The sequence below is a fragment of the Sphaeramia orbicularis genome, chromosome 15, assembly GCF_902148855.1.
Source record: "Sphaeramia orbicularis chromosome 15, fSphaOr1.1, whole genome shotgun sequence".
In the NCBI taxonomy this organism is placed as follows: Eukaryota; Metazoa; Chordata; class Actinopteri; order Kurtiformes; family Apogonidae; genus Sphaeramia; species Sphaeramia orbicularis.
Window position 1 is genome coordinate 41,975,608 of NC_043971.1, and position 25,654 is coordinate 42,001,261.

Genomic DNA, 25,654 nt, shown 5'->3' on the forward strand with positions numbered 1-25,654 from the left:
AGTTCACCGGAAGTACGTCATCAAAGGGGGGGGGTGTCAAAGCCACGGGTGGGTGGGAGAGGAGGCAGGGGGGCAGGGGGGCAGCTTCCACTGTGTACATCACTCTAATTCAGTTGTTCTCAAAGTTTTTACTGTGGAGTACCCCCTTAAATATACTTTTTTAGCCAAGTACCCCCAACTCTCACTTCAGCATTTTTGATTCAAAAAAAAAAAAAAAAAAAAAAAAAGGCAAAATTTGTTCCTATGCCAAAGGTGTCTGTTTTTATTTTCAAAACTTTGTAAACAAACATCTATATTTTTCTGTAATATATTACGAGTACATTTTGTGTGCAAAACATAAACCTAAAAGTGCCCTCTTTCACTGAAAAGAAAAATAAATTAATTGGTCATTAATGAATAAATGAACTATGAAATAACTACTTAATCACTCAAATAAACTCATCTTGAATAATATAAAATAGAAATGCTCTTGAAATGTTACCAAAGCCTAAATAAAATGATTTTATTATTTTATTTTACAATGTTTATTTACAATTTTATTATGTGAATGTATTTATTGTGTTTTATATATCAGTATTAATTCTCTTTTCTTTTTTTTTAAATTTTGTATTAAGTACATGGTGACTTATTTAATGTATTTTTCAAAAAAATAATTTGAGGGGCCTCCTGGGGGTACACGTATCCCCATTTGAGAAAGACTGCTCTAATTTACCACCCTTTGGAGACCCCCATGCCAAAAATGTACATGCACAAAAAAATGCTATGAATGTATCATACTTTTTTTTTTCAGTATAAATCTCTTAGACCAGTTTCAGCTCTGCTCAAAACTACCAAATGATCAATGGTTTTCACCATTTAAACCCCCTAAATGCTAGCAATAATAAACAAAGCGATGGAAATGACTGTTGTGGATATGACGGTGTGAAACTGTTAAAACATCTCATGATATATTACAGTAGCATTCGAATCCCTGTTTTAGAGATAGGATTAAATATACTCAAAATACACAATATACAATATTATTTTTTTCATTATTTGTATATTCAGTATTTTTTTGTACATATAATTATTTGTATATTCAAATGACAGTGACCCCTAGGGACAGGTGTTCTTTTTATAAAAAATGCATAAAATACTAATATATCTTAAAAACACATAGATAGATAGATAGATAGATAGATAGATAGATAGATAGATAGATAGATAGATAGATAGATAGATAGATAGATAGATAGATAGATAGATAGATAGATAGATAGATAGATAGATAGTGTTATGGAAATTTTTCTCTACTGCTGGTGAATAATGAAATAGAGACATCTGCCGGCCGACAATATTTTATTTCTTTGCAAAGAAAGGTCAGTTCTGCACACGAGCGGCGTTTGTGAAGAAAAGACAAAGAGCTCCTCACAAGGTCCACCTTTTATAGGGTGAATCACATTTGCAAGTGACACCTCCAGTCTCCTCAAAGGGCCTTTTGTTACCTTGCAAGAAAATTTACACACACAGTAGGGGAATTTAGGTAGGGAGACGGGAAAGTTAGCATGCAATTGGGAAGAGTGATCAGGAACAGAGACAGGACAGTTAGCATGTAGTGGGGGCATTCAAAAAGTTAGCATGCAGTGGGGAAGGGTGATCAGGAAAGGAGATGGGAACAAAGAGCGGAATCAGATAAAAAAGTTAAAATTCCATTACAATAGACAGACAGACAGACAGACAGACAGACAGACAGACAGACAGACAGACAGACAGACAGACAGATAGATAGATAGATAGATAGATAGATAGATAGATAGATAGATAGATAGATAGATAGATAGATAGATAGATAGATAGATAGATAGATAAACTTGTGATCAAAAACTCAAGCACATTTCCCTGCTGAGATCTACTTCACACATCTTGCTGTTGAAAATGAAAAAGATTGGTATAGTTCAATAACAACTCCGAACCCACTCATACTGTTCATTTGGATTAATATAGCCTGTACTCGCTATCACAGAATTACATTAAAATGAATAAAATGAGCTTTAAGTAAAAAATATTAACAAAAAAGATCAAAATAAGCTTTTAGTAAAATGTAAATAAGCACAATAAGCATTATATAACAAGTGTTCCCCTACTGGAATCACTAAATGACAAACATTTTGGTTTAAATTCATGTTTTAGGACATTTTTGCTTTTTTTCCTGTTACATTAAAAAAGTAATGAAATGTGATAAGATACGTTATGTTGATAAAGATATTAACACACTTCAGTTTTTAAATTTTTTGCAGCATAATGTCCAGTCCATAACCTCTTTGATATAGATGTAATATGCAGAAATTAACATTTTATTTACAGATTTTGTGAAAATTCAGTTAAAATTCACGATACAGTTACATGTAAACTTGACTTCAGTGTGCTTGAACTCATGTATTCACTCCAAAGTCAGAGTCTGTAACACTGTCTTAGATTGTAAGATATGGGACAAAGAAAAAAAAGGTTGTTCAGGCCCACATACAGTGGTCGTCCTATTTCTGATGGACAACATTAAGATAATAGTTTTCCACTGTCACAGCAGGAGAACCATTAGCTTAAATAAAAGTGCCACTACACTGTGAAAGCACGCTTCTACAAGCAGCAAAAACCCCAAACATACTTAAATTATCAAAGGTCTGTTTATTGTGCCGTAAAATGGTCCCTGTCTTTGTTTTACTGTTGAATTAATTTCTCTGCTGCATGCATATGTATATTAAATTATTGGCTGTTTAATGTACATCGATGCATTATATTCTATGAAATCATTATTGTGGTGTTGCTGTTCTGTGAGAACTGCACATTTCTACAAAGTCAACTTTTCACAAGCTCAAAACCAACAGTCCATGTAATTTACAAGTTACTTTTAAGTCACTTTAGCTGAATTTTCAACCCATGTAGGAACACTTCATCCTTCATTTCAAGACAAACATTAAAGATTTGGTTTATAGTTCTTACTTTTCCCTTGAAAGGAAGTGTAGGCACATCTATAATCTGAAATAGAAATTAGATTCAGAAAGATGTAGTGGAACAAAAAGAACATTTGCCTCTAAGATATAATTAATCAGAAGTATAAAACTGCATAAAATGGTACAAGTACCTCTATAAATGTACTTATTTATGTTACACCAAAGCATAAAGCAAGCCACACTCAGGGTATAATTAGAACACATTGCACTGAAAATAGGGAGTAACACACTACAGTCCCCACTAGGAGGCAGAATTTAAAAAAAAAAAAAAAAAAATCAGTTCAAAGTAAACTAACCTTTTTATTACAACCTGGTTTGTAAAAAGTGACTGATTGCAGCTAAAGAAAGGCCCTGACACATGACTTTTAAATAACAAGATCTGAAAAAATATAAGTTTGCAATCATTTGACCTTAAGAAAGGAAAATAAAACCACACACTGATGATAATTTAACCAGAGAAGCTTTATTAAAGCAGTTCTGAGTCTCATACAGGGCACAAAACACCTTCCGTTTGTGACAGCACATCTCTAAAGAGACCTTTGTTAAATAAACGAAAATTCATTGGTCGAGACATGAGTACTTTGTGACTTTTCCTCTTCCTCTACAGGATCTACCACTAATCGCTCTACAGTATTTTGCCATCTACAGGAGAACAGCCGAGTGAAACCCAGCTGATTATTTCCCATCCTACTGTCCCATTGGTTCCAAAGTAAGGTCGTCTGGTTTGACTTCAGAGATGAGTCTTTCACTTTTCTCTGATCCAAACGGCACATGGATTACTTCCTCTCATAGTAGAACCATTGATCTACTGTAAATACGAAAAAAAAAAATAAAACAGTGTCAGCTAATGAGATAAATCAATGCACTTAAAACTTTTAAAATCTGGTTTTAACTGAATAAAATGGTACCTGATGAAGGGATAGCTTCTTCTTTTCCACATGGACATGTCTGAAAATAAAGCATAACAACAGTTACAAAAGGAGGAAAACTGGTGTGGACATTTCTGACCCTCTGATGTGTCGCACAAACATGGTTTCTTACTTGACCGACAGCAGCCTTGGCCTCGTCTGATGAGCAGCAGTAAGGACTGTCAGCAGCCGACACACATGTGTTTTTACTGGAACATGTTATAAGACAAACAGTAGTCAGTTGGCATGAAATAAAGGACGTATTAGTGTTTGTTTGGCGCAAGAATAAAGTGTATTTTAGGAATAAGACAAAAAAATAAATACATTTACCAGTTCAGTTCACCAGCACTGGACTTTTGGGAAATCAGGGCCTTCCAGAAGGTGTGGGTGCTTTAATTACCTCAATGGCAAAGTCCTGAACAAGAAAAGCAGATTTTCACTACATACAGTATAAAGCCATGCACTTAGTTAAGCTTCTATAATGAAAGTGAAAGGCTGCACACATTTACAAGGACATGTTTTATTGGCTCTTACTCAAAGGCTTTGTCAAAGGGCACATGCTTTAATTATTGTGAATGCAGCTCTGGCAGAAAGTGTCAGTAACATTTAATGTGAGTTCATAATAGAGATGAAATAGGTTCAGACCTTGTCTTTAAACTCCCCATTGAAGGCGAACTGGTTCTCTGGTTTCCCATCAGGCACTTTGTACCTCCTGAACCAGTCGACGGTGGACTCCAGATAACCAGGCTTCAGACGCTCCACGTCGCTGATGCCTGAACGCAGAGAGATGCAACGTGGTCAAATGGGGGCGTGGCTGATGCAACAATCAATGTTCAAAGATTATGTAAAGATTATGTAATGCCAAATTTAGGGTGGGGACCCAAAGTCAGAGTTGGAGCTGCTTCTATTAAGTCACCAACTGTTATGTGGCAACAATATGTGTGATTTCATTTCAAAGCTGAAACCATAAATCAACTCCAATCGATTAAAAAAATTATTTGATTACAATTTTCCTGAATTGAAGCTTTTCTTAATTTCGGTGCTGTTAAACATTGGTTCCACTGTTGTGTTTCACATGGACACTTATTATGACACCAGGATCAACACAAACAACATGGAGCATAGTTCAGAAGAGACAAGGACAAATATGCACAAAAAAGTCCATATGTTCACTTTTCTACATCGGAGCCATCACTTACACCTTTAAATTTTTAAGTTTTCACACAAATATTAAAAATATTTGAATGTTTTTTTTTCATTCGTACGTTAGTTCCATCTTAAGTTGTTAGTAAGTTGGATACAAATGTGATGAAGACGGCAGTGCACATACAGTTTGTAGATGTTATTTGTTTGTCATTTATAAAGATAGATAGCACAGGGAGATGAAAGCCAGATGAAAAAGACACTCCCAGACACAGTATGTTAACCCTTTAGGCACCAGAGATTTTTGTGTTTATTTTAATGTTCAATTTTGATACCAAGATTTCAAGAAGCTGTGTGTTTAGTTCAATTATGTTTCTTGTCACAATATTGCAACTTTAGTGCTTAAAGGGTTAACAGCAAATAAGTGAAGTATTTATTTTTGTAGGTTAGTGTTTGACTTGTTTTTTTTTAAGTGTCTATTAATAAGTGCCAGTGTGTTTCCACTGGAATAACTTTACCTGTCAGTGTTCACAGCCATTTATTTAGCATCATCTTGCTGTTTGTGATTATTTTGTTTCATGTAATTAGCATTGATATATTATACTGCCTAAACTAGAGCCTGACCGATTAGCGTATCACTGATTAATCAACACTGGTCAATATGTAACTGATGTATTCACTTTTTTGCTGCATGGAGATTCTGTTGCTCTGCTGTGGGTCCAAGCTGCACGGAGAGTTAGATGAAGTAAAGTGTGTTCAGTTTCACTTTCACAATCACAGACCGCTACCCCCCACTTCCCGTGTACCTCACAATTTCATTCTGCAGGCACACCTGGGTAATAATACTGTATGTTAATTGTCACTTACATTTTAAAGAATGATTTACCAAACAATTTATGTCACTACTTAAAAAATATAGACTCACATCTTTTCCCAAAAGTCTGCTCTCCCCAGCATAAAAACTACCACATCTACAACCCATGGTTCCCCACGGGTCACATACTAGTCTAATATAAGACTATTATGCAGCATTTTAAAGTTGTGTAAATTATCTTTGTGAGATAAACAAAGATGAAACTGTTAATCCAGATGTCCACCATTATCTAATATAAGACTATTATATCCTGTGTATATCAATGTTCTTCAATTGGTTTTAGCCCCCATTATTGGTAACAGCATCAGCCCCAAAAATCCCATATCAGTCAGGCTCTAGTCTATACTGTTAATATTTATTGTGTGAGACACAAAGACCAAGTAACATAAGTTAATTCAATTTACCAACAGGAAATGTTTTTTGATTTTTTCAGTCCGGTAAACAGGTGTAAAAACCCACTCACTCTGAACGTATGTGTTGTTGTTTTAAATGTGGTACATATGACAGAAAATCACACCTTCTCTGCAAAAATATATAGATATAAATAATATATTTTTAATGTACTACACTGATGTGTGTCTCAGTTTCGAAGCCTTCAGTCACCTATTTATTAAAGTGCATGTAAACACAAACACAAATTAAACTCTAGGTTGATGTAAGTGCAGTTCTTACTGTTCAGGTCCTTGGCTTCAGGGTCGTCTACGTTGATTGCGATCACTTTCCAGTCAGTCTCACCCTCGTCAATCATGGCCAAAATCCCAAGTGCCTTCACTTTGATGACCTCGCCACGGGAACACACCTGGAAAGCAGAAACTGTTTTCAGAACAGGCATCTTAACTCTGATATTAAAGCCCAGCGATAACTGATACTGCATGATTTGTACCCTGCTGCCGATTTCACAGACATCGATGGGGTCATTGTCGCCACAGCAGCCAGTGTCTCCATCTTTGTGTGCTGGATCTTCCCACGTCTGCAACAACACAAAGCAAAACATGCACAGCACAGTTACACAAAATATGCTGTTTTGACATGAACCTTCACAGCCACTCAGTGAATCTAATCAACATTATTACACTGACACATTAATAATTACAGATTTTAGAAGAATACACGAGTAAGTCAAGTCTTTGAAAGGACACACTCACCTGAGGAATGGCTCCATAGTTCCATATGTAACCCTTGTGTGGGAAAACATTGGCAACATACCGCAACTTTCCTTTCTTCACATCTTGCTTGATTGGGTTTAAGAGGTCTTTTGTAGCAATCTGAAAAACAAAATGAACTACTTAAGTCCTATTGTGTAAGACTTAATTACTGTATTGGTACATAACACAAATAAAAACACAGCACAAACGCATCAATGTTAGCAGGCATAATGGAATATACAGTATGTAACAGAATCAAAGGACAACGGCTAACAACATACTGTGTGGAATCATGTTTGGTGGTTTCCTTTTATGAAGGAAAAGAACTGCAGAGTACTGTAAATGTTTGCATTAATGGCAGTGATGTTTTAGTGAATCAACATCTTCTCTGAGTGAAACTGAGCAGAGACACCAACCTGAAACCGAGGTTCAATGACACTTAAAAATATTACTGTTTTAAGATACAGAGGAAGACTATGGTGCTGATAAAGTCAAAGACAAAACTTTAATCTGTATTATTAAATCCTTAGCAGGGCTGCAAGTAATGATTGTTTTCAGTATTGATTAGTTTGTAATGATATTTTTGATTAATTCAGTAATTATTTGCTTCACAAAATGTCAGAACACGGTGAAATAGTGTTTCCCAAACAGCAACGTGACGTCCTTAAATGTCTCATTAGCTTAATGTCATAAGAGGAAAGAAAAAAGAAAATACTCCCGTTTAAAAAAAGACGGAATTGACTCTTTTTTTTCTAGAGAAACAAAAATTACTCAAACGTATCGATTATCAAAATAGTTTTTTGATTTGTTTAGTAACAGACAAGTAATCAGTTAATCCTTTCAGATCTAATCATGTGTACTGGAAAATTATATCACATTCATTTTGTATTATCTATACAAACTGAAGTGAAGTTTACAACTCAGTGAACTGACGATAGACATTTTGGATATTAAAGTTTATTGTTAAACTCAGTCATTCATCTTCTGAACCCGCTTTATCCTCACTAGGGTCACAGGGGGCTCTGGAGCCTATCCCAGCTACCTATGGGCGAAAGTGGGGTACACTCTGGACGAGTCACCATTTCATCGCAGGGTTGATGAACAACCAATCACTCTCACATTCACACCTATGGGCAATTTTAGGTTGACTAATAAACCTATCAATGGTGGTGGTGGGAGGAAGTACCTAGAGGAAACCAACAGGGAGAACATGCAAACACCACACAGACTCCGACAGTGCTATCCACTGCACCACCATGTCACCCTTTATTGTTAAACTGTAAACTATTATTTAAAAAAAAAAAAAAAAAACATTCTTAGAAAAATGTGAATGATCTGAAATAGTTACTCCCTAATGAGTATCACCAAGAAAGAAAGAAAATAAATTGTTCACTGAAGCTTCAAAAATCAAGAATTGTTTTTCCTCATACCTCCATCTTTGCATTTGTCCATCTTGGAACCTCAACAACCATGTGAAAGATGTTCTGAAAGAAAAAATATTGTGTTCATTTGATTTAATGTTGAATTAACCGGCCAAGGTCATACACATATATGCATTTTGCAACAAGATATAATAAACGCCTTCTTGTGTTAATGTTTAGAACACACAAGATTTGAGCAGGTGTAATGTATGTTGGCTGTTATTGGTAACTCCTTTGTTCAGGTTTGATCAAAACTTTGGCACAAATAAAATTAATGGTTTTAGGGAGATAAGATAACAGACGATACTATAGTCGCTGTTGACACAGCATTGAGAAAATAGAGTAAAGGCCACTGACTTTGAAAATAGACTCTGACCTTAACGCTGGAGAGCAATATCTAATGTCTGCAGTTAATACAGCTCCAATCCACATCTAATAAACATAACATGGTTATCGCTACACATAGCGCTTTGTAAACCTGAATACACTGAACAGATTAAATGTAACAGGTAGTAACTTACCTGGGCCTCATCAGCGCACATTGGTATGTCATGGAATGGAGAGATATAGTTTCCATCAGCGTTTTCTGTAAGAAAGTCAGATCAGACACTACATGAATAATCTTTATATCCTTCTTATGTGTCTTACACTAGAGCAGACATATAAAGATCAGCTTTAAGATGCATCCTGACACATGCCACTTGGAAACTGGATTGAAACGAATTATAATCTGACACATTTGTCAACAAATCTTCAGACAAATCTGGCACATCTACGCATTTCAACACAAGGTGGTTATTACAATACACTGACGCCAAATACGCTTGAAAAGCAAAACTACAAAAATGTAACTGGCCACCATGAATTACTGCCTAAAATGATGAACAAAAAAGACAACAAGTAGGCCTAAACCTAATAATTCCCTGTTATTGGTTAAACTTGTGCTAGTAAAAGGGAATTTTTGGGGTTATGAATTGATGATAATCACAGACTTTCACCTTTGTTTCCACTTTCACTTTCCATTGTTTTAAGTCAGGTACAGAACCACTTCATATTTTTTGTATGAGGTTCATGTACTAAATAAGTGGATTTTGAGTCTGTATTTTGTGATGTTTAAGTTTATATTAAGTCTTGTCTTCATATAACAATGCACAGATTTGTGCTTATTGGCGTATGGTTATTGTACTTTATTAATCCGCAATTTCTGTCATTACGTACGATTCAACAAAATAAAAATGTGTATAAAAGACATTTTAAGTTTAATTTACAGCTTTGTTTCAACCGCTCAAACCCATAATCGTTATCCCAGTTTTATTAATGCGTTATAATACAAGAGGGCGTTGTCCCATCATCAACGCTTTATGCTTTTATGAGGTAAGCTTGCACGATTTCCCAAAAATACACAAAGCTTCCTTCTACAGTTAACATGAATATTTACAAGGAAAGTGCAAAGTCATATGTGAGCAGCGTCGACCAAGAGCAAAATGACGAAAACTTTGTCAACCAGTGTCCGAGTTGTCTGGTAAAACCGGCGAAACCAGTTATCACGGCTTTAACCGATCCATATACAAACATATAATGGATTTGATGTGTATCTCCCACTGTCGGAATACGTCAACAGCTGCACTGATCTGATGAAACTGAGCACAAACGCTGAATGAATAAGTGACACGTGGGAGGTTTGAACCGGCCTGTGACGTCTGAAGAGTCCGTAACTAGCAAATAAAGTCAGAGTTCAGCTTCTTATATCTACGCTGTACTTACTGAAGAACAGGCGGTAGCTCAGAGAGTTCGGGTTTCCCCTCTCTTCTACTGTAAAGCTCATGTTTTCACTGCAGGTTTGTGTTTCTGTGTTTCTATGTGGATGGAGGATGGCGGCGGAAGAACAGTCCACCGAGTCTAGACACAGAGGGCACTGCGCACGCGCCGTTCATACAGCGACCGTTGCCTTCAGGGATTATCGGAAGTGTCACAATAACACATCGGAGAGAACGGGACAAACAAAAGAATATGAGTTGTGTCTCAGGAGGACTTGGCTTGTAGAGTGATGATATGAATACTGACTGAAGAAAAGGTTGGCCCTGACCACAAACTAACAATTAAGGCTGAGAAAGTTCCATTCAAATGTAAAAATGCACTCTGTGCAATCACATCCTGTCATTTTCTAACCCAAACCACAGCACTTCCTGTTTGTGAAAGAATTTTAGGTCAGAAAATATAACTAAGTTGTTTTGTCTTTACTGCAAAGGTGTTATTTTTGGGTATTTTAATTGCACTAACAAATAGTAATTTCTATCTATCTATCTATCTATCTATCTATCTATCTATCTATCTATCTATCTATCTATCTATCTATCTAAAGGGAAATCTGTTATTACGAGATGCCCATCTCTTTTACGTAACAAATTATTATACAAGCTTTATTTCCGCCCTTTATGGAATATTGTTCAACAGTTTGACAAAGTGTTTCATTGAACAATAAGAAAGCTTCAGTTGGTCTGTAGGACGTTATAAATCTTTTTTAATATCCTGTCACTAAATAATCACAATTAAAAGTTGTGACCATTCATTGATGGTCGTGGCTTGTGGGTTTACATGAGGTATTCTGAGTCAAATCAAGTAGTAAACACATTTACAAGATGTACGTGAAGGCATCATTGTACCTGTAAATATTCTGTAAATGGCCTAAGTCAGTGTAAGATTAATACTTATTAAGTTGAAATAATATTACAGGTATTATGGATTTTGAAAATTGATTAGTATAAAATGTCAGTTAAACATATTTTAATATTCTAAGATATGGATTTTTGAGACAGATATTAGTCACGTAACGTTTTAGCCCTATTTTGTGCTAACCTCAGACTATTTCCCAGGGTCAGTAAACTTTAACCCGGGTTGCAGGTCATTTATCGGGTACTCGGTCGGTGTACGGCAGCGTGCTCCGGCTGCTCCTCTGACATCATATCCGGTCGCCGCTTGTCGTGCTTCCTGCCTTGCTGAGGGAGGGGACGGTGCTGACGGCTGGGAGGACGAAAGGAGAGACAAGAAAGCTTTTGGGAAGAAATAAGAGAGTGGGGAAAGGCCCCGGTGTCCACCGTCCGTCGGGAAATTAACACCCCCACATTTGTGTAGCTGCTGTATTTGTCACCGGACCGGCGCTAAAACAAAATGTCGAACAGTCGTCAGCTTAGCGAGAGCAGGGCCATCCCGACCAGGACGGTGTCGATCAACGACACAACGCAGCTACCTCATGACTATTGTACCACCCCTGGAGGCACTTTATTCTCCACCACTCCTGGAGGTAAAAGCTCCGCTGCTCCTTTATCCGCTCCGTGTGTGTGACTGCCGTAGTCCGTGCTGTGTGTGTCTGTGTTCATGTTCAGTCACTGTGGCCTTGGCTGCCTTGTCATCCTGTTCAAAACAAAAACAAAGCCAGTCTCCGCCCCTGTCCGCGCGCCTGCTGCACCATTGGCTCCTGTGCAGCACACAGATTGGTATTACCTGCAGTGTACAGTTAAAGGTGCTCTGTTTGCTTCATATATCACTTATTGTTATATATTAACCTTAACTAAAGCTCCCAGCAAACACTGCACATCTGCAGGTATGTTGCATATACTATCTGGAGCTCAGCCAGACCGTTATGTGTGATTCATTTCCGTGTTAAAGCGGAACTCCAGTAACTCTGAACAGGCAGGATCACAGCAGAAATGAAAGGATCATGTTGAAACTCTGCAGGGAGGTTCCACTGTTTGTTCTAATATGTGAGGGTTTACATAAGGTAGGCCTAATGCTCAAAAGGTAAAACGACTCATGACTCAATTTGGTAAAATTTTATGTTATCCTATCCAGAAAAGCTTTGAGTTATTTTTCCATGAAATCAGGACACCTATTGTCCAATTCATGTGGCAAGGCTGTAGCATGTATTTAACCTTCACAGTAATATCCTTGAGTGTGGAACTCTTTTTTTTTTTTTTTTTTCTAAAGTGGCTGACTCTCTTATTATCCTCCCAGGCCAAGGTTATGTGTTTAAAAAAGAAAAAAAGGATTGTTTTGTTCATCCAAACATCCCACTGCAAAGAGGTTAATTTTACTGTCACGTGGCAAAGAAAAGCAGGTTCTTAGACCGTAGATATGATTGCTAATACTATGTGTCTTATTGCAGTATGGGTTTTGTGAATTTTTTTCATCTGTTGATTTAAGTTCTTTGATTTATTAGGTTTAAATTTCCTGGATCAAATCATCGCTGATTTATTTGATTATTTTTAACTCTTGATACTATCTTTATTCTTTCATCATTCATCTCACTGCATGGATACTTATAAAAAAATCTACATGAGACGTGTTTCCATAAAGACACCTTTAGCTCTCTTTATCATTCCTGATCCTTAGAGTTTGTATTTTGTGAAGTTTGATACTCTTATGACGCAGATTGATTTCTTTAAATTCTATTTGTTTGTCAGAACGATCTTGACGTTTGATCGTATTTCAGTAGTGAAGGAGTAAACCTCGAGGCATGCAGCAGACATGACGTTTATTTATGTTTTTAAATGATGATTTTATGTCGACAGACAATGTTCATGTTGTGGTCAAAATGGAAAACTGGCAATGAAAACAGTATCATTTGGGAACTGGACAATCTGAACATCACACAGCCCTGGTGAAATGTAACACTTTTGATGCAGTGGTCAAATATGCTTAGGAAGACTGTGTGAGTAAGATGATACAGTCTGAATGAAGTTCAGCCTCTCGAGTAACCACACATTTATACATTTTGGGATACACTGATCAGACTTTTTCAGGTCAGATCGACAGGCAGTGGAAATATCTTAAAGCCATGGGGGTTGGCTCCAAAAAATCCCTAAGCTCACATTGAACTTCTGTGTAAGAATCCTGATTTAGTAATGTTTTGAAGGAGTCATTTGTGTGTTTTTGACCCTCCAGTAAGTGATGTGGTAGTCCATCCTTAAATTATTGCTCTGTTTGTCAGATCTCAGGTTCAAAGATGGAAAGATATAACGAGGCTTACGCTGTCGAGGGCCGACTGCAAGGGTATATCCACGAAATCCCCCCAATCCTCTGCTATATATAAATCTATCCACGCTAATTGTTAGACAATCGATATTGAACTCAATTTGAGCTACATCAACCTCATAGTGGCAGAATAATGGTCAGAGAACCAATTTTTCCCCACAAAACTCCACCTAGTGAATGAAAATGACACCACATGATAGCCATATGGTAGTGAGACAATGGACATTTGTAAGACGATCAATATGAACCAAATTTTATCTCAATCTGCCTATTATTGTTTGATTTATGTCCAAAAAACTGGATGACTTTTGATACTCATAGAGAAGCTGAAATCAATAGGGTTCTTCCACTAGGGGTCCCCTATGTTGGTTATCAAGGGAGAAGAAATCCAACCAAATCTGTCCCAGTTATCATGTTCACATAAAGGAGATCCGGCAGATATGGTGGCGGCGTTTGGGGTAAAAACGGATTTTGATGAAATTTTCAGCAGATGTTGATTCTGCCACAAGGAACAAATTATTACTTTTTGGTGGTGATGGGCGGGGGGTGATCTGCCTTGGCGGAGGTCTGTGCTTTCCGAGTGCTTTTCTAGTTTGTACATAGAATAACAAAACTCCAGTAAATATATCGTCCTATGGTTGGACTTAATGTTTTGGTGCATCTCAAATCCTTTTACGTGGACATAAACTAACAGATCCTCTTCACTTGTGTTGCTCCAGGCACCCGGATCATCTATGACCGTAAGTTCTTACTGGACAGGCGTAACTCTCCGATTGCCCAGACCCCTCCAGCTCACCTGCCTGTCATTCCCGGAGTGACCAGCCAACACATCCTGAGTGAGAACCAGAAGAACGAAGCCAAGAACCACATCAACAATCATGACGGCAAGCCCACAACCGGTCTGTGACCAGACACAAATGAACCATTCCTGTTTAAGGCTCATTTATGCTCACTTTACGTATGTTAATAGGTACATCCGTTTCTAGTGTTGTCAAGTGTTGCTGTTTTGATACTTCCATGTGTCCAGTGGTTGGAATGAGTGTTTCTCTATCAATCCACCAGAGGGCGCTGCTCTTAATTACCATACTTGCTAAATACCACTAAGAAGAGTAAAGTTTTTTGAGACGGAGAAAGTCAGTAATAACAAACATGACGACGACAGAGGAGGTTTCACTAATGTTGATATTGATAAGAGTAGCTGTTACAAATATGTCGGTATGTTTTCACTAATTCAAACAGTTGCTCTTTGAAAAGTGCTGCTATTTCTGGAAATTGTTCTCTTCAAATCTCAACATTGCCTCCACGGTTCCCGGTGGTACTGCTCCATATAATCCGTCTGAGTGCGTATCCACAGGTTCCTGGAAAAGGGACAGAATTATGTACAGAATGTCAGCAGAGGACGGACAGAACACTCCGTCTGTATCCGTCTGCATCTTTAACGTAGAGCATAAATGAGCCCTTATACATGAACGAACACACCCACTGTTCTGATTCTTTTCCCTCTAATACTGGAACAGCCACAACTAAACACAACACTTTCTCCTGTTTTTTAGGTGACGACGCTCAGTTTGAAATGGACATCTAACGGACTGGAACCTCACCAGCAAAAGCAAATGACCTGGCATCACGTGTGCCAGTGGCTTGGCTTGTAGAAAACCAATGTTGTGAGCCCTCATGGCAGCCATCTTCTTTTGCTCTCTCTCTTGTCTCGCTGCTGGATGTAATGTGTGTAAACCACAGGAATACAGTTTATTATGCGTACAAGTACACCACGGCCAACTCTGGAAACTAGGTAGAGGGTTGATCGGACTAGGTTTCCATGGTTACCAGTGACTGTACAAATCAACAAATACAACAAGGGAGTGGGCCTGAATGCTTTGTCCAGTTTAGATCATGGTCATACGGCATACGGTGATCCTTTTTTCTGTGAATCAGGATTTTAACAGAGCACACTATAACAAATGATAACATTCAAGTTATGTTCAAGTGGTGAATGAAATAGTCATTTTACATACTGGCCTTAGAATCAGTCAAAAGCTTTGATACTCATCACAGTCTTTTTGGTTTTTAAGACCCTTGGAAGCACGTTATTTAATTTTTGGGAAGTACTTGAAAAGCTCCACAATCTATTATCAGTTCTCTGGTCTGTTTTTAAAGGGATGCTGTGTTGTTTTATTTTCCAGTTAGTTTTTTCACACCATTCCAATATTCTCATTCTCTTCATCAACACAAGCCTGTGTCAGTTTCCATTTTTCTTTTTTTTCTTTTTTTTGCTTTTAAAATAAGTTAGAAGTTTGACAAAGTCATTCTAAGTATCAAATCCACTTTCCCGAAGCTTTTAGCCACATCTCATAGCCCTCATCCGCCAGTAGTTGTCATGGAGATGGTGTTAAAAGGTGGCCACTCACATTTGACTGTGGACACCGTTTGCAAGTGTCAGATGACAATTCCTGCAGCCTCTTTTTATGACTACTGAGATTATATCAAAAATAAAATTGGCCTTTTATCAATCTTTATTTTGTGATAAAGGTCATGAGATGTTTCTGAAAGCTCTATTAAATGGGCCTCAAGTTACGAAGTCTTTGCTAGAAATATAAAACCTCAACATAATCATCAAAGTGATTGTATTTCCTATGATAATGTCAAATCCAAGACTTAAGAATTACATTTCATTTAGGAGTATACTTCAGTTTATTAAATATATATATATTTCTCTATCAAGTGGGCCACTTTAACTGTACAGTGTGACCTTGCTGTCAAAGGTAATTTATACATTTCTCTCCTGCTGCCAAGAACAGTTTTACACCTTTTCTGAACATGTGACAGTTAATTTATGTTAACGATTTGATAAATCCAGAGGCGTTTTATTCAGACTTATAAATATTAAGAGCAAAAAAGTAAAAAGAAACTGTTCTATTCAATGTTAATTTGGGGAGGGGTTCATTACAAGAAGATTTTTGAAAACTTGAAATAGTCCAGATGTTTTATATGCATTTTATTTTTTAATACAGTTTCGTAGTATGGAGGAGTTTGTTTGGGTAAAAGCGCCATCGAGCCTTTGGGGGTTTGTTAGAGGTGTTGAGGATCAGGGGAGCGTTTTTTTTTGGCTCAATAGACGCTGTCCCGTAATCTCCAAATCTGTCCCCAGTGTCCTTAAACCACTCTACATTACCTTATTGTTTGTCTGTGTTACGTGTGTCTGCCCATGCCTTACTTTACACAAAATGCAGTAAACAAAAACTAGATTCCTCTTCACTGATTTGTATTTTCCGACAGATGTTTATTTTTTCACTCAATGTCACACAGGTTAGTATTGTACTTAGCACATGAGCAAAAAGTTTCGGTTTTGTGTTTTTGGGTTTTTTTGTGCAGCTGTGAAGTGCAACATGATGTACATGTCACTGGGATGCTGTGTGATTATAGTTGCACTTCTTAACAGTGTGCCACATGTTCATTTCATCCCATTTTATTATTAGTATGATTTTTTTTTTTTACACCAAAATCAGAGTTCTGCTGTTCTGCTATTTATACTCAGTCCAAGTAGCAGCTCTGAACTTTCAAATGAAGTACCTGCTTTCCATTAATAATTCAGTCATATTACAAGTTTGTTCCACTGCATGACTGGAGTGAGAGAAATGTTTTTTTCTTCTTCTTCCTGGCTTTGTAATTAATTTGGGCCATGTTTGGTGATATAAGTATGTGGAGGGTTTTTGCTTGAACCCATTTTACATTGCACATTGTCAAAGCGAGAAAACGCTTTTTATGTTGTGACATCAAAATTCAGATTGCGGATTTATTTCAAATCACTTTGGTTTGGCAATGAGGGCTTAACATTGTGTGTTGAAAGAGATTTGAAACAAACTTACTGTAACTTTCCGATCTGATTTTAAATAACTTTATTTTAATTGAAACTTCAATGCCAGTGGACACTGTTGCAGCAAGATCAATAAAGTTCCTTAACAAAGAAAAAAAAATGTTTGTGTTGTTGATTTCATTTATAGATGTGTCTACTGTTAGAATACCGAGAATATTGCATATTAACACAACCATTCACTGGGTGACAAAGGTCAAGGTCCAGTGAACTTCATGTCTTTTCATTCTTATGAACTTGAAAATCCTTCAAATTTATCTAAAAACTAGAAAATCACTCGGAGAGCGCAGACCTCCACTAAGGCAGATCAGTGCCCCCCCCCCGATCACCACCAAAATTTAACAATTTGTTCCTTGTGCCAGTATCAACATTTCCTGAAATTTTCATCCAAATCTGTCCATAACTTTTTGAGTTATCTTGCACACGGACAGACAGACAGACAAACCAATGCCGGCAAAAACATAACCTCCTTGGCGGAGGTAAAAAATCGTTTTGGGTTTCAAAGGTGGGCTAATTTATAGTTTGATCTCCAAAGTTTAAAGGTCAACAACTACAGTGACCTCACAGAACACCATTTTGGCCAGAACTGCTAGTTATCATAATCATCAGCCTTTACTTAATACTTGAGAAATCATTGAGGGCTATTCCTCATTTCCAATTGTATCGATTAATTCAAAGATGTAGATAGATATAGATTGATATACTTTATTGATCCCGAACCAGGAAATTGTAATAGTAGCAGCAGCAGCAGCAAAACAAACAGTGAAAATAGAGCACAAGAGCAAACACATTATACACAGTAAATTAGAAGTATAAAAACAAAACTGGTAGAAAATCTGGACAATCAAACAGTAAGGTGCAACAATAAACTAATGAGCAAAAGTAATACGGAATTTTACAGTAAGATGGAGGTGCATAAATAGAAATAAAGTGCATCATTGAAATATATTTATGAGTGGTGTTTTAACATCAGACCGAGGTGAGTTTATTGTACAGTGAAGTGGAATGTGGTGAGAAAGATTTCCTGTATCTGTTCAACAGTGGAGCTGTAATAGTCTATTAGAGAAGGGGCTCTGTCCAGTGTGTGATGGAGGGGATGTTCATCATAGTCCTATGTATGAACAGATGAAGATGCACAGAAAGAGGAAGTGTCTGACTGCTCTTATGGTTCTTTTTCATAACAAAGCAATAGGAGGAAGAAAACCTGACTCATTATGAGCCATATTTACTGTGTCGTATAGTTTAAGAGGCACAATATAGTTTTATCTTCCTGCTTCTGTCTCAACAACACTATTCAGTAAAGGAGGAAAAAAAAACAATCTTCTCTGACAAACCTACAGTATGGAAGTCATGGAATTATAAACATCTTATTTTAACAGCCTGGAAAAGGAATGAAATTCGGAGACCAGATATTTTATTTTCATTAATATTTTAAGTTTCTCCTGACCTACATATGAAAGCTACTCAAAGACATCTTCATGTGAGGACGTATGTTTGTTTTACTGAATAACAACACCAGTTACACAAATAATGGAAATAAAAGCCCAGCCAGAGTAAAAAAAAACAAAAAAAAAACTTGATAAAACCAGCTCAATCATCAGAGTCTGGTTTGGAGAGTATCTAAAGGATACAATGAATTATGAGGAGTGAAATATAGAGACAGCAAAACTTGTCTGTGTTTTTTGTTGGGCTTTGAAAAGACTGAAGTCTTGTAAAAACCCCTCAATGGTCTTTGCAAAAAGTTACATTCTGAATAAAAGCTTTGTTGGTGTATACTGGATTGGAAGTCATGTAAATTAAACTATCTGATCAGAACAATTTCAGTGGAATTGAAGAAGTATGTAAGTCCATAGAACCACATGCAGTGACCATACGTTTATAGAGCTACAGTATTTTAATAAATACTCAGAAAATAACTGAAAGCAACGTACAATAATATGAATCCAAAAAGATCTGGAATGTATTAATACCTCTTGTGTAAATAAAATCAACATTTACTTAATAACAATCTGAAGAGCCACAAGCTGAAGCACCACATCAGGTTCAGGATCCGGGGCATGCAGACCCCTGGGACAAATATTTAGATGAATGGAACAAACTCTAATCATTTATCAGTGAAACTTTAACTGATTTGAGTAGAAAAGATCTAATTATACAATACTGAGTAGACTTTGGTAATGACATTTAATAATGAAGTTCCTGAGTAAGATCAGTCCAGTGTCCTGATCCACTTCCGGTGGGAGAACAACACAGGTTCAGTGAACTGTCTGGTCTGGGCACAAGATCTGGATGAGACTGCTCACCCAGTGGAGTCGACACTAGAGGTTTCACCACAAAATCCATCCAACGTCAATCAAATCAATCAATCAATCAATCAATCAATCAATCGATCAATCGATCAATCAAATTTTATGTATATAGCGCCAAATCATAACAAACGTTATCTCATGACACTTTACATTTAGAGCTCGTCTGAATCATACTCTTAGGTCCATTCACAGACACCAACAATCCTCCAGGAACAAACACTTGGTGACAGTGGTGAGAAAAACTTCATTTTTTTCAACCAGAAACCTGGAGCAGACGGCTGCTCTTGGAGGCCTTTTAAAGCAGTTGCTTTAAATTGAGTAAAATGATAATCCACTCCCTGAGTATCATGGAGTTACTTTGTTCCATCGAAATTTGTACAAATTAAATTAATGAATGATTTGAAAATGTTTAATTTCAGTGTAATATTTACTGATGCTACATTTAATCTATTTTATTGTAAAAGTTGTGTAATGTAGTGAATATTGCTTTAATTCATTGAAACTTGTGTTGAGCAGTTTCAATGTGTTTTCAGATGGGAAGTATCTGATGTTATTAACAACTTTCTTTTTACCTCATTAAGTTGTTGTGTGGTCGGTGTTACCTATATTTTACTTTAAATTAAAAGTCAGGAAGATCCAGTGGCTATGAAGGCAATTATTTTATCTAGATTTGCATTTTGTAAAATTCTTAAATAAAAACTCTGATTTGGATATTTAAAATAATACTTTATGGACGTGTTACTTAACCAAACACCAATCACATTGGTGTGATCTTAGTAGAGTTAGTATAGTTGAATATTGTGTTTCTGCCATCTAGTGGATATTAAAATCAACTGCAGATGATTGGCCTAATGTCAACCTAAATCAGGGGTATCGAACTCCTTTTAGTCCATATATTCAGCCAAATGTGATCTCAAGTGGGCTGGACCAGTTAAATAATAGGGACAAGAAGCTATAAATTATAATCCAAATTTTCTCTTTGTTTTAGTGTGAAAATTAAATTACTTTATGAAAATGTGAATAACCTGAACAACCATGTACATCCTAGAAGAGCTTTAAAAAACTAAGTGTCAATTTGCCAGTATTATGTTGCAGCCTATTATTAACACAATTTACAGATCACAGTCGCTCTAAATGCAGAAAACATTTGTAAGCAGCATTATATTGTTAAAATTGAAGAAATTTCAGGTTTCTCATGTTTGTTCAGGTTAATCACATTTTATCATGACAGGATTTGTAAATACAAATATTTTTATTCTGTAATTTTACTTTTTTCACTTTGAACTAAGGGGAACATTTGGAATTGTCAATATTTATAGGTCACCATGCTATTATTTTACTTGATATCACATAAAGTTATAGGAGGCCTGTGAATACCCTTGACTGTTAATAATTTCAGTGTAATTTTTTCAGTTTTGAACTTCATCCCCCAGGCAGGATTGGACCTTTTGGTGGGCCGGTTTTGGACCGCGGGCCTTCTGTTTGACACCCCTGCCGTAGATGCAATGTTTTGTAATATACAGTTTCTGTTATTTTAAGTTGATAGCTAATATCGATTTTCTAAAATTAGTCGGCTGTAAAAAAACAAAAAAACCAAAAAAAACCAAAACATAAATAAGATAATTATGTTAACAGGTAGAAAATGAATTATTGCAATCTTTCTAAATGTTTTATAAGTTCTATTGTTCAATCATCTATGCGAAATATAATCGATTTAGATTTTATTCAATAGAGGGAAAAAAATATTCACACCCTTACACCTACTTAATTTAATTTTTTTAAATTTTACATCAGGCAAGTTAATGACGTGCCCGTGCAATTCTGCTCAGGCATTTACTCGGCCGCCTACCGGTCCTTCCTCCTTTTCTACGTCCCTGAGCGAGGCCGGCGTCAAGATGGTGAGTCTTGTGGCAAAAATTGCAAATAAAATCCGTCGATCATCGGTGCCATCCTTTCGGTTACACTAATTTTGTTCATAAGATATCATCCTTTAACGTGAATTTATTGATTAAAGATGATATCGAGGCGGAAATTGTTTATTTTTAGTGTAAATACAGCGGCATCAGCCAGATGCTATCTGGTCTGTTATTGGTTCAGACTTGTGTACCTTTCCATACATGAATTAGGATGGTTTATTTGGTCTGAACTAGTTAACTTCTTACTGATATACTTAGTTTATATCCACACTAAAAACGGACCATAATGCGGTTCTCATTAATAAGTGAAATAATTCGAAAGACGATATGCTAGCTTACTGTGGCTAATGTGGCTAACGTGTTTCGCTCATAGCCATGATCTAATCCTCCTTTTGATAAAATGGTGTATCATGTACTTCTGAGCCGTTGTGTATTGGTGATAGTGATTTCACGTGAATTACTAAAACATGGTATATATAACGCAATTGACGGGTTATGTTCCGTGTAGCAGAGGAAGCTATGCTTGTAGGAGTCTTCAGTATTGATGAAGCGTCGTCTGGATGGATGCAATCTATACCTGCTATTGAAAACTATCTAACATACTTTTTTATAATTTTCAGAATGACACAGTGACCGTCAGGACCCGGAAGTTCATGACGAACAGGTTGCTTCAGAGGAAGCAAATGGTACATCTCACAGCTCCACACACATGATTGTCATACTGAAATCATGACTTGTTTTTCCTCAACTAAATTTTGCTTGGTTATGCTTTTCTGCAGGTCGTCGATGTCTTGCATCCAGGAAAGGCCACAGTCCCTAAGACAGAAATCAGGGAGAAACTTGCCAAGATGTATAAGACCACCCCTGATGTGGTGTTCGTCTTCGGCTTCAGGACTCAGTTTGGTGGTGGCAAGACAACCGGTTTCGCCATGGTGTATGATTCTCTAGACTACGCTAAGAAGAACGAACCCAAACACAGACTGGCCAGGGTGAGTAGTAGCAGACTTCATCAAGATGTGGATGTAGTTTATCTTCAGAGGATGTACTGATGCTACATAGACTAGTGATGAAAAGAGTTTTAAGGTTGTGATTATCGCACCATTTTTTTTGTCATGTGAAAGCATCTCTGATGGCCAAGTGTATGTCATGTATTAAGTGCTTTTTCAAGTCAAGGTATTTATTTTAGCAAAGTTGTTAAGGGTTCAAGTAAAATGTCATGTTAGGTTAGCAAATCTGAAGGTAATTAAGTAAACTCAGTCAACGCTTCAGCTGTCTTATTTGACAGTTGGACTGTACGACAATCAACATGTGTTTTTTGTTAAACTGTAATAAGTGTAATATTTTGCAAATGAAATTGACTTGGCAAGTGGATTTCTGACCCTAAATGTGAATATTGAGCTGTTGTTCATGGTGGCTGGCAGCTGTAAATGAAAAATTCTGAGATAACTGGAGTTAAAGATGAACACTGAAATGATGTAGTTTTGCTATTGGATTACTATTGAAAATACCTTATCAGAAATGGTTGTCCTCAGCCCAGGGTCAATTCTTTATACTCTAAAAAAAAAAACAAAAAACAAAAACATTGTTCCTTTGGTGATAATCACTGTCACTGTGTTTTAAACTTGTGCTCTTATTTCTTCAGCATGGTCTCTATGAGAAGAAGAAGACATCAAGGAAACAGCGCAAGGAACGCAAGAACAGAATGAAGAAAGTACGAGGCACCAAGAAGGCCGCTGTTGGCGCTGCTGGCAAAAAGGTATTGTAATTGTCACTGCACAAAATGAAAATCTTATCATTGCATAAAATCAGAGTATTCTAAAATATTCTAGTTTTAGGATGTCAGTGAAGTACAGTTGGTGTAAAATAGTCTCAGTTAAATCATGCCAACACAAAGATTAGGGCATCTTTACATTTACAGTAGTTAAAACTCTTGTTTTGAACTGCTCATCTGTTCTTTTCTTACCCGGCTAATTTATGTTTTCCACAACTTTTACTGTTTTAATTTCCCTCTGTCATCTTTCCAATCATATCAAATGTTCTTCGGGAACTGTAGAAGGTAAATGTTATTTCCCAGTAGACTAACTACAGTGTGCACTCACCCAGGAGTGCTAACTTTGTCCCTCACCAACCCTTCTTACAGGCAAAATGCTTCTGTCCTTGATTGTAGCACCTAATAGAAAGGCCTGCTCATTGCTTAATACTTAGTAATTGCTCCTACCACTAATGAGGTTGCAAACTTAGTTTTGCAATACTGAAGACCCCTCCCCCAAGTCAGCAGAGAATTTAAGATTCACAGCCAGTCTTTTAGTTGGTTTTTGTTTGACAACACTGGTTCATTAAAACCGCCTGTTATGCTAATCATTTTCAGTGTTCATCCATTCAGATTTCTTGACTCCATATTTTAGTTTTCAACATGTTTTAACATTTCTTTGTTCCATCCTTTGTTCTTGATTTTGCTTCCCATGGATTTCTTTTGCAGAAATGAGGTGTCAGTGTTCAGGTATAGAAGCAGAAACTCGCATGGTGTGCCTTTGTGTTGCACATCAGATTGTAATAGACCTGAGCTCTGCCATGCATGTCTCACCTTACCTTCTCTGCAGTTTTCCTTCAGTATTTTACCCTTAAAGTGTTTATTAAACCCCCATCCACTAGGTTTCCCTACTCTTTCCTCCAGTCCTTTGTACCACTGTTGCTGCTATTAAGGGCATATCCACTAGGCTTGGCCCACTCTGGCTTTTATTTAAACTGGTGGAAGTGCTTTGACTGCTTCAAACCTGTAGTCAGTAGAAATAGTCTCAGTGTAGCATGTGTATTTCCTTCAGTGTGTTATGTGTGGGGCAGTTTGGCTTAAACACCTGCCAGTGAGTTTCTCTAAAAATCAAATCTCATCCTACTCAGATTTTTTATTTATTTTACTAAATATCTGACTGCGATGTTGGAGTTGCAGTCGGTTCTTTGATTAAAACAGCATTTTGTTCTGTTGCTGTGGTCTCACTGTGCACTTCTATGAGCTAAAGTCTGTTCAATGAACTGTCTCCCAAAAACAACCCATGGTGTTCTAATTCAGCTTTTATTTTCTTGCAGTGAGCCCGGCAAGTCAGGGAAGGTCTACGTGCTCAAGATGTTCTTGTATATTGTCATCAAATAAAGTTTGGAAAAAACTCATTACTGTTACTCTTTATTTGAGCTTTTTTTCATTTTGTTCAGGTCATTCTTTCAGACTGATAAAGAATGTAGATTTAGATGGAGGTATTCAGTGCCAAACTTGTGTAATCTTACTGCTGAAATGTCTGATAGAATATCCACTGTGGACCAAAGTACTAGGACACATTGCACCTCCATCTTATAGAACTACCATTCCTCTCCATTTGAAATGATAAAAATGTTGACGGCACATCAGCCACGATGAATATCAAATCAATAGTAATGGGCTGGTTTTATATCCTGAGCTGAAAATAGACGGTTACGGTTTAAAATTACTTGTTGGCGATGATGTAACATCACACGTATCTAGAGGTAGAACAATAAGACAATTGCAGAAAATTCAGTGTTGCAGAAAATAAGGCAAAAACAACCTGAAGAGTTTTGTAAGGTAAACTAAATTAAGCCTAAAGAAGAAATGTCTATTGCAATATTTATCACTATAAAATTATAGCATCTTATACCAAGTCAGTTAGTCACAGGTGTCAAACATATGCCCCACGGGCCAAAACTGGACCACCTATCAGTCTAATTTGGCCTGTGGAATGAATTTTGTGAAATGCAAAAGTTACACTGAAGATGTTAATCATTTTAGCTCAGGGGCCTCATTCAGCCCAATTCAATCTCTAGGGGGTCAGACCAGTAAAATACGATCATAACCTAGAAATGACAACTCCAAATTCTTTTGTATTTTAGCGTGAAAGTAAAATTACATGAAAATGTGTATATTTACAAACTATCCTTTCTCAATGTGAATAGTCTGAACAAATATGAACATGTAATGTCTTCAGAAAAGCAATTTTAACAATATTCGTCACTACATATTTTGTATATTTGTAGATCTACTG

General features: G+C 36.8%; 3 protein-coding genes across 5 annotated transcripts; 2 read left to right on the forward strand and 1 right to left on the reverse strand.

Annotated features, from left to right (window-relative positions):
• Window positions 1-3,428: 3,428 nt before the first annotated feature.
• Window positions 3,429-10,440, reverse strand: ppa1b (inorganic pyrophosphatase 1b). The gene is given in 12 exon segments (XM_030155499.1): window positions 3,429-3,795; window positions 3,896-3,935; window positions 4,029-4,104; window positions 4,226-4,286; window positions 4,289-4,310; window positions 4,541-4,668; window positions 6,585-6,711; window positions 6,796-6,882; window positions 7,058-7,177; window positions 8,488-8,541; window positions 9,000-9,064; window positions 10,243-10,440. Coding segments are annotated over 12 exon segments (873 nt in total). The 5' UTR covers window positions 10,304-10,440; the 3' UTR covers window positions 3,429-3,763.
• Window positions 10,441-11,448: 1,008 nt separating this feature from the next.
• eif4ebp2 (eukaryotic translation initiation factor 4E binding protein 2) lies at window positions 11,449-16,208 on the forward strand. Its single transcript, XM_030155502.1, has 3 exons — window positions 11,449-11,779; window positions 14,229-14,408; window positions 15,063-16,208. Exons 1-3 carry the CDS (start codon window positions 11,647-11,649, stop codon window positions 15,092-15,094), a joined length of 345 nt encoding a protein of 114 aa, XP_030011362.1. The 5' UTR covers window positions 11,449-11,646; the 3' UTR covers window positions 15,095-16,208.
• A 5,325-nt stretch (window positions 16,209-21,533) lies between these two features.
• rps24 (ribosomal protein S24) lies at window positions 21,534-24,770 on the forward strand. Of its 3 annotated transcripts, none has more exons than XM_030156362.1 (6): window positions 21,534-21,587; window positions 22,226-22,291; window positions 22,385-22,594; window positions 23,248-23,361; window positions 24,085-24,105; window positions 24,690-24,770. In XM_030156362.1, exons 1-5 carry the CDS (start codon window positions 21,585-21,587, stop codon window positions 24,088-24,090), a joined length of 399 nt encoding a protein of 132 aa, XP_030012222.1. In that variant the 5' UTR covers window positions 21,534-21,584; the 3' UTR covers window positions 24,091-24,105; window positions 24,690-24,770. The 3 variants fall into 3 exon arrangements, with proteins under 3 accessions (XP_030012222.1, XP_030012223.1, XP_030012224.1); XM_030156363.1 differs by lacking the exon at window positions 24,085-24,105 and adding an exon at window positions 23,659-23,661 and having other exon boundaries at window positions 24,690-24,767; XM_030156364.1 differs by lacking the exon at window positions 24,085-24,105.
• The last annotated feature ends 884 nt before the right edge of the window (window positions 24,771-25,654 follow it).

Bases quoted from the DNA above. Each gene is read 5' to 3' on its own strand.
- eif4ebp2 (XM_030155502.1), top strand. From the start codon at position 11,647: ATGTCGAACAGTCGTCAGCTTAGCGAGAGCAGGGCCATCCCGACCAGG. The intron at 11,780-14,228 runs GTAAAAGCTCCG...GTGTTGCTCCAG, and splicing joins ATTCTCCACCACTCCTGGAG to GCACCCGGATCATCTATGAC. The intron at 14,409-15,062 runs GTCTGTGACCAG...CCTGTTTTTTAG, and splicing joins TGACGGCAAGCCCACAACCG to GTGACGACGCTCAGTTTGAA.
- rps24 (XM_030156362.1), top strand. The intron at 22,292-22,384 runs GTACATCTCACA...GCTTTTCTGCAG, and splicing joins TGCTTCAGAGGAAGCAAATG to GTCGTCGATGTCTTGCATCC. The intron at 22,595-23,247 runs GTGAGTAGTAGC...TTATTTCTTCAG, and splicing joins CCAAACACAGACTGGCCAGG to CATGGTCTCTATGAGAAGAA.